At 42.9% G+C, this 9,346-nt stretch overlaps 1 protein-coding gene across 2 annotated transcripts in view; it reads right to left on the bottom strand.

The window, feature by feature from the left end:
* Positions 1-279: 279 nt before the first annotated feature.
* The window catches only part of KCNMB4 (potassium calcium-activated channel subfamily M regulatory beta subunit 4), a 28,344-nt gene continuing 19,277 nt past the window's right edge, over positions 280-9,346 (bottom strand). The window contains exons 3-4 of one of the 2 annotated variants that reach the window (XR_005827865.1): positions 8,200-8,440; positions 280-3,934 (exon numbers count right to left, since the gene is read on the bottom strand). Coding sequence is in view for 1 of the 2 variants with exons in the window: in XM_040593954.1 (XP_040449888.1) it covers positions 8,272-8,440 (169 nt within the window). In the remaining variant the exon portion in view is untranslated. Of the gene's footprint in view, positions 3,935-7,592; positions 8,441-9,346 lie in introns of those variants that run through there. The other variant, XM_040593954.1, reaches the window with a different exon arrangement.

Below are 9,346 nucleotides of genomic sequence, written 5' to 3'. Positions count from 1 at the left end.
ACTTGCCAGAAATCTACTCTCTTGAAAGGGGAAGCAAATCCTTCATTGTCAGAGAGACTGCAGAACTTATTACGTGGGGTTTTTCTGAGATTTCATAGGGGATAATAGGTAGCGTTTAAATGGAGAGGGCCAAATTATCAGAGCACTTTGGGGCTACATAATGAGTAATACTAATAGCAATGCTTGACTTGGCAACACAGTCTTCAAGGTTATTTAGCAAAGCACAGAATGTACATCAAACACAACAAAAAAGTTAATTTTAATATGTATTTGCAAAATAAATATAGAATTAATCAGTTTGGCTTTTCACTTTTGTTTTGCCTTTTTATTTTGGCTATCAATAAAACCAACCTTGAAAATGCAACATAAGAAGCATTAGACAGGAGTGATAGAGAAACAAAAAAACTAGGAGGAATGCAAGTTGGTACAGAATGTCTTTGATCATTATAAAGCTAATTATTGAGAGAGACAGCTCAGTGTGCATGAATACAGAATAATGATGAGTTTGGTAAACCTTTACTGCACAATACATATGTATTTGTGTGCCTGGAGAAAGGGTGCTTAAGAAGGAAGCAACAGAGTGAAATCAAAGAATATGTGCGTCACTCCAGTAGCAGGGTGGAAGGAAGGAACAACTCCCAATCCATCTTGGAGGCACAGTTAACACTGCAATGAGCTTCCACTATGCAGCCATACATTAGCTGCTCTATTGTTACAAAATGGGCTGTAAATCTGTAGAGATATTAGGGACCAAAAAAAAAATAATTACCACAAAGTCTCAAGACAGGTCAAGACATAATTTAAACAGTAGGTCATTAAAAACTGACTTGAAATGTGGAGTTTTGCCTAAACCTTTACATTTGATCACCTTTCAAACTGAGAACTCCTTAGGTGCACATGGATGTCCTGTATGCAAGGAAAACAGGTTACCGTCAAGTAACTTGTGTGCATGACTATGTCATTTATGCCCAAAATATCGCTGGAGGAAAAAGCAACCTAACCCAAAACCTGTTGACATTGACTCCAGTAAATTTTGAGATGTTCAGCCTCAATGATGTTCTGCTTGCTGCATCCACTTGTGCAAACTCCTTCCTCTGGGAAAGAGTTTAGGCAAGGATTCTGCAGCCATGCAGGAATTTGCAGCAGGAAAGTGTTGCTTTTCGGAAAGAAAAATCAGTGTGAAGGTCCTGATGCTGCAGTGACAGAACCTGAAGCCAGCAGACCCCTGCTGCTGCCAGGTTCTGCCAGCTTCAGCTCCACCCCCCTCCATGCTGTGCCCAACCACGCAGGCTCAGGTAGCAGAAACTGCCTGAACTGCTGCAAAAATACCATGCAACACCACCTTAAACGTCCCAGTCATTTCACCATAAAAAGAATGGGAAATACACATTGCTTTGAGAAAAACAGGTTAAAAAAATAGGTTGAAACAGGTTGAAAAAACCAACATGGTAACCCCATATTCCCCTAAGAAGTCACTGAGTGAGAGCTACCAGAAAAAAGGCAACAGTTTCAGTCTGAAACACCAGCTAAATGTCATCAGTGTTGGGGTTAGCTAGCAGCAATCACACCAGCGTGCTGTCAGGCATCTATCCGAAGGCTCTACAGTCATGTTTTTGCTTGCCAAGGCGTCTCCTCCCACTAAACATTATATTTGCTCTGTCCCTCCTGTCCCCATCTATTACCTTGTATTTTTCAGGAATAGAAAAGACATTTTATTTTTCTGCTAATATTTTTAGTACCTCAGATTTTGAACCACCTGCCCCTCAAACCGGAGCTCACAAACCTCCTGATCTGGCATATTTTAAAAAAAATCAATTAATTTGCCCTGTACCTTGCCATTTCATATTACAAATAAAGCTTCCGAGACACCTCACCCCACACCTGTGCTCAGTATCTCACTGTTCATTATTGCTTTGTGTTGACAGTTCTGCAGCCCATTTTCAATCTCCCCTTGCTTGTTGCCAGCCTGATCTAAATTATTTTTTCAATAAGATCTTGAGGCATTATTTAAAATGCTCTCTACAGTGTATTGCTTCCCGTATATGTCTCCATTAGTCTCCAGTTTGGCTGTAAAAAAAAGCAGCAAAGTTCATAGGACACTATTTGCTTTTAATGCACCAGAATCATTTACTGCCTGGAATTCACTTGTCCAGATACAAGTAGATTCATAGCATACACTCTGTATTTTCAATTAGGAATGAAAATTAATCCATCAAGAGCGAGAGATGTTAGCTAACTCCAGAATTTCCATATTATTTCTTTTTCTATGGTATCAGACACATTTTTCATTACATTTTAGAAAAAAAAATAGGATCTAGGCTACTTGCCGTTTAGATGTACTGACTGCTGTATATTCAGTCCTTCCAAACTCGTCTCCCCCTGCCTAAAAACAGACTTCCAGTCAATTTCACGGTTAGGTTTTAATCATCTGAAACATTATTCTTCAGAGCAATAGTGCAGGAAAAGATAGTTCAGTCCTTTTAATTTCACAAAAGATTTCACTTGCCAAACCCACATCCCTTCCAGTGTTTTGCATTTGCCCTTAGGTAGGAGCACGCTCTGTGACATACCCGGGTTGTGCTCTCGTGCCACAGCCCCACACCCTGACAGGGTTCCCAATATACAGGCCCCCAGAAAATGCCAAGTATTACATCCTGGAGATGATGCTGCCTCCAGCCTTGGCAGGCACAACAGCAGAGAGGGGGCGGCCACTCTGCCCCCCTTGCCTGTGGGTACCATGAGCAGGACCAGATTGCTGTAAGGATGTAAGGATGTAAGGATGTAAGGATGGAAAGGGGCAATCCAGGTTGCAGCCCCACAAACCTTCGGTGTAGGGTCCTGCATTTCTTGTATTGAAATTCATTGAAGTTGCATTCTTGCGCTGAAATACATCGAACTGAAATGCAGCCGCGTGCGTGTATTGAAAAGACACAGGCTTCAATATTGGCATGTGCTCTGATAGGTATGGTCAAAAATTACTCCTTATCTGAAATCTGGATTTGTCCTAATCCCACAGTGAGGGAATGGAAATGGCCTGAAATGGAAATTGGCTCTTCGGGGGTTTTGAAACAAAATGTTAGCTGCTTGCATCTCTTTTTGAATTGATCCTGCTGTATGGGGTCCAAACAGTTGAAGTATTTTGTCCAGAAACCACCAGTTCCTGTCACTTGCTGAACAGTTACATGAAAGAGCTTAGTAGTTGATTTTGTACAACTGCTTTTAGTGAATGGCAACTGGCATGCAAATAAAGAGATAAATCTTATGTTAGCTGTAAAGTTATGAAAAGGTTATGTTATTGAAGGTAAAGTTTGGCACTGCAATAGCTCATTAAATTACAGGCAGATTTCTTTTTTTAATGCAATACCAAATGTGATTTAAGTAACTTTTACTGCATTTCTGTGAGAGTTACCTCAGGTTGATTGCTGTATGTGCTGTTTGGAAACTGTATATTGTAGGTGAGTATGTTATTTTACAGCTATGTCAATGTACTTTATAATAAAATTTTACATCCAAATTAGGGCTATCTATTTTAATGGGCTACTCACTGTCTTCTTATTGCATCTCCAGCCATGCATCCAATGCATGCAAAGTGATTTCTTGACTCATGAGGCTTAAAACCATTAGACCACCAAAGAGCTGTGAATTAAACGCAGTGCGAGTAATGGAGGCATTCACGCTAGCATATCAAACCAGAAAGAAAATTGCACAGCCTCTCAAATATCAAACTTTGGGATTGATTCATTTAGTAGGTCTGTGACCTGACAAGGCAGTATGATTAATTGCACACATACTCCCTTCGAGGTTTTCCCGCTCATGCTTTCTGCAGCAAGGATTGTTAGCTTGACACGTCGGTGTAGCAACCTCTTAAGATGCCAGAAAGAGAAGGGGTTGGGTTCTGACTGAAAGTTAATGGAGGAATAGCAGCTGCTCCATGCTAAGAGAAAAAAAAAAAAAAAAAAAGCAGCTTTAGATTCTTGAAGAGGTCACACACAGAAATAAGTGGATTTTTTGGTAACTTCAGCTGTAGGATTTCTGTCAGGGATTGCAAGAAAATATTTGCATAATACAACATGCTTCATAATTAAGAATTCTGCTGTGCTTCCTTTCATCTGTTTGTCTAAATATAAGCCATGGCCTCAGTTTTTTTTCTTTTCTTATTAAATGCTGTTCTAGGTGTCTCCTTTTCTGCGTGTTTATTCTTGGCTTTAAGATATTTTTGGTCACATAGGCTAAAGTTTGCAGAAGCACAGATTCAGCAGGAAGCTCCCGTATTTGCAGTGCTGAGCAAACATGCTTACATTGCATGTTTCTTCTGTTAACAGGCAATCCACACTGTCCCGCCGCTGTACCAGACCCACACAGGTGTTGACTGCCCAATTTAAAACAGTTTTAATTTGTCAAGTAAGGCCTGAATACATAGCAAACTGCATTAGCCACTTCCTCAAGGTTACTTAATCCCTGCAATGTGTCTATGAAAGGGTTTTAAACATTAACCAATGTTTCCCTTTTCACATTTCCCAGCTGGACTCTGACGGGATAACACACGCTCAACAGATCCTTTTATATAGTGCGTGAAATGAGCTGAGGTGCCTGACGGCTGTCTGTAGGCATCCCTGCTCCTGGGGAGAAGACACCGCAGCCCTGGCTCAGGAGCAGAGGGTTCCTGGAGGCCAAGAGCAGCCAGGGAAGTCCTGTGGGCGGCAGCACCAGGGCTGGGGCAGGCAGCAGCAGGCTGAGCTGAGGCGGCACATACATGGAGAGCTCTGCGCTCTAGTGCCTCACAGATACCTTTGCTGTGATCTAGGACAAATCCCTCAAAACACATCTGGAAGTGCAAGTTTGGAAACAGAGATCTGTGCTACCTTTCCACCGTGCTTCCTAGCTTGCATCCTGCGGCAGCTACCGAAGAGCCCAGGTTATAACAGCCCCTCAAATCCAGCAGACTCTGCTGGACCCTTGTCAAAGGACTACGTTTATAGCAGAAATGACAGGTAATGATCTTTACAAATGCCCCTGGATACCCCCATGACATCCCTCATCCTCTCCAAGCATTGAACTAAGCTGCTTCTTCAGTAGCTAAATTTTCTAATACATCGTGAAATCTTGCCTGTTACTGGCAACACAGAAACACACAAAGCAGGAAAAGTGCAACAAAAAAGAAGCCTAAGAAGCTAACAGAGAATGATACTGTATAAACAAAATGATTTAATTGCACTACATGAAAGAGAAGGCAGATCTTGCTGAAGCAAAGCAGCAGACAGCATGATGGAACAAAATTCCTCAAAGCAATAGCATATAAATATTGAATAAAATGCAAAAGTCGACTCTGCAGAAGACTCTGGAAAAAGCAGCCACTCTGGCTGCAAATACACTTCAGAGACTATGCCTTAAAAACTGGAAATCCACAAAGCCAAGGGGGAAATCAGTGAATAATCCGCTGGAAGGAAATCCCCATCTTCCACAATCAAGTATGAGGATTAGAAAGACATTTCTAAATCAACGAGGTGCAGGCTGGGACAGAAGAGTGAATTTTAGGATTATTTTTCCCCCCCTTAGCATCACATACTACCATGCCCGGGAGATATTTGCTGCCTGTCTATGCATGCCAATTTGGGCGTTTAACTTGGGATGTTAATCTCTCTGCAAAATTATTTAATATCATCTTTGTAACCATTACTTATTTCCAGAGGCCTTTGCAAATGGCATTTCTAACAGATTTAAGGATGTGATTGCCTATCAAGTGAGCTGCATCCATTCAATACGCTTCTTGCCTTTTGCTCGGAGAGCCAGCTGTACAAGTCAGTCACAAAAGCTTCTGGAGCAAAGCTAGAGGGGATTTTGTTAATCTGGATTTGAAAGCCCCAAGCTACTGGCTTAAAAATCCATGCTGAATCTGTGTCATTATGTATTTCCTTCTCCCTTGGGAAAACAATGGGGGTGTATATGTAGAAAATCGAGGAATCTCTTGCCTATAAGAAGTTACCAAGGGGAAATGGAGGAGGAGAATTTGCCACCACCTTACCCAGATAACCAAACCACCCCATAAAGGCAGCTTTCTGGGATTTGCAGAGTGTAAAAAAGTATTATATACATATAAAAAAATACACGTGTGCAACGTTTCCGTGGGTTGCTAAGGCAAGAGAATCGCAGAGGATGCAAGCAAGAGCTCAGCAGTGAGACACGAGTGAAATGAAAACCCGTGTCCTTTGCAGGACAGCACTTCCACAAGTTGGCGGGCTTTCAGGTGACGGGCTGAGAGCTCACCACCTCTCTTCATCAGGTATATCCAGGTAGCTTTTCAGAGGCTGAGCCAGCAGAGGGTATCTGTACGAGCCTAACAACAGGCACCTCCAAAGGCATGATGTTTAACACAGAGAACTGGAAATCTTTCATTCAAGTAGCATTTTTCATCCACAGAAGTGGACGTGCTTGAACATATGCAACCAACACCCAATAAGATCTTTCATACAGAGCGACTAGCCAAGAAGCATCAAGTTCCTGCCTCCAGAAACAGATTTCCTTAACTTTCTTCAAAGGAACAGCTATTCCAGCATGGATTGGGACCAGAGGACTCTTCAAAATTCATATAGCAAGTAAGCAGGGGGAGTGAAGAATGATGCCCTGCTGCCCTCATCACTGGGCACAATGACGCGTAGAAGTTTACAAAGTAAGAAGCCTTATGGAAATCAATTCTTAAACACACAATGCAATTAATCTGAGAGAGACGCTGGGCAATACAAGCAGGTTTGTTACTCTGCCTTGTGCCAACAAAGCTTTCAGGCTTTCAGATCTAGCACTTTTCTCATCCTCAGGAAATACATCTCCTATGTGTTAAAAGCACAACAAAATACAAGGTATTTAAACATAACGCTAAGAGTATCAGAGATTAGTACAATGCACAGTATGGTTAGAACTGTAGAACTGTTAATGTAGATTAAAATGCTTTGCCAGTAATCACATGCTGAGAGACTCACTTTCCCGACTGAGCCACACAGCTTTTCTTCTCTGCTGTATGCCAACCCTGCAAAGCCGCACAGTGGGCCCCAGGGGTGCCCAGCTCTGCAGGGGTGAGGATGAGTGCCACGAAGCTGCTCTGCTCTCGGCCCCTGGCTACAGCATGCAATGGATGTGCTTGGGGAAACTGCCAGAAACACAGAAATCTCTGCACTGAGCAAGTGGACTACGGCCAGTACTCCCACCTTACACAGCGAGGAACTGCGACAAGCACAGAAAGGTGATCCAGCAAGATGCCACGCCGAGCCTGCCTTGCATTTTCTGCAGCATCCCCTTGAAGCCCTGCATGGACCTGGCGCGACTTCGGTGAGCAGTTCAGCAGCAAACACCCACAGCCCTACAGAGTTGATGTCCTTCTTCGGCCATCCCCGGAGTCTGGTGACATGTCACACCATGACTCACAGGCTCCCCTCAGCAAGTGCTCAGACACACCACTATTTGGGGAAATTGCTGGTAAAACATACTGCTGTAAAAGCACTCCAAATCCCTGCTCCTTACAGCCTGAGAGCATTTTGAAGAGAGTACTGGAAAGGACACAAGAAAAACTGTAGAGACTGAATACCACCCAGGCAATAAAATTAGATCCAATATTTAATCACCTTTTCCGATAACTGTTTCATTTTTTGGAGAAGTATTTCTGAGAGATTTCTACATTCCTTCACAATGAACAGGTGGCGAGGAAAGATTTCACCCAGACAGAAGTTAAAGTCTGAATTTTAAAATTAAGTTCTACACAGTGGAAAAAAACCAAAATCAGCAGTATTATTTTTGTCTTAAAGCTGTTTTTAAAAAAAGAATTAAAAGGTTAAAAAAACCCCAAGCAACCAAACTTTATTATTTTGCAAATACCATATATCGTAAAGTAAATATTTTAAATATTTAATATTAAACAATAGTAAAGATAATTTTGTGGAGATGAAATGAGCATCATCAGGGGTTTTTATAAACTGTCTCTCAATACCACTAGGACCTGGGTAGCTGCTGTTCAGGACTAACAGCACACAGCATATTTGGTGCAGTGTAGAATTATTTTTTTTTGGTAGAATATACTTATTTACTGTCATAGCAGAAGAAGCAACTAGCTGACGTTTCATGGGGCAGTCTCCCAAGAATAATCCTGAGGCAAGAGCAACTCCACCATCAGATGAGATGCTGGAAGGAGGTGCAGCTGGGTGCCCCACAGACCTGCAGGTGTGTCAGGTTGCCCCACTTGAGACCTTCTTGCAGGCTTTCCTTTTCCACCAGCAGCCTTGCCATTTATAAATGCTTCTTCTTTTTTATTGCCTCTGCCCTGACAGCCAAGCTCTTGGCACAGATGGTCAGGACCACGATAAGGACTCCAACCAGGAACGTAACCAGAGGCCAGAGGAAGCAGTGCAAGAGGACAGTCTCATCATGGGTGCGCTTCAGCATCACATCATCTGGCCTGTGAACAGGAGGAACAGAAGAGGAACAGAATATAAATCAACTCGTCATCATCAATTCATGATAAGTGGAAAGAATCTGCCATGGAGACAATAAAGGTGTTTCATTTGCAACAGTGTTAGAAAATGATGAAGTGGGCCATTTCATTCACTGCTTTCGTTTGCCCCGTCTATCACCAGCACTTGTGGCGGCTGAGGGCTTTCCACTTGCAGTGTTTACAGGTTAACAGGTTCATTCAAATGAAAAGGAAAAAAACAAACCAAAAAACGATGGTACTTTAGGTCTTGCAGGGGTTGTCATCATCACAAACAGCCATGACAGATACGATATCACACTGTGGATTGAAAAAAGCACTCCAGCAAAAATACCGGGCAGCAGCTATTCATACCTACCTGAAATGGCACCAAACACTGTGCAATGAGTTAAAGTGCAATTAAAGCTTCCCTTCTAGATTTAAGTGCTGGTGTGTCCATGGGGTGTAGGGAGGCTCCTGATGAAGCCCTGGCTGTGGTTAAGTCTGGATGGAGAGCCAGTCCCTGTCCTCAGTGCTTCACTGCTGGTGGCCCAGGCTAGCCAGCTGCACTGGCACGCAGGGGTCTGCACAAAACCTACCCCCAGGAGAACTCCAATTTGGCCCTGGGGTGCCAGAGGCTCCCAACTCAGCTTCTTCCCAGCAGAGGCTACTTCAGCAATAATCTGTGACTCGGTACTCCAAACACCAGCTCCTCAGTAGACTTAAGTATGCTCCTACAGGAACACTCTGGGGAGCCTCCCCTGAAGATCCGAACCTCCATGCCTCTGCCAACAGCATCTAACGCACAGTCACAGTTGTGTCTGTGACAGATTTATGCGTTTCCAAAGGGAAACAGAGAGAGGAGGAGAATAGGACGATGGAGGCATCTCAAGA

This window comes from Falco naumanni, chromosome 5 (assembly GCF_017639655.2).
Source record: "Falco naumanni isolate bFalNau1 chromosome 5, bFalNau1.pat, whole genome shotgun sequence".
Taxonomy (NCBI): Eukaryota; Metazoa; Chordata; class Aves; order Falconiformes; family Falconidae; genus Falco; species Falco naumanni.
The sequence above is the reverse complement of the archived record's forward strand: the minus strand, read 5'-3'. Positions and strand labels throughout refer to the sequence as shown.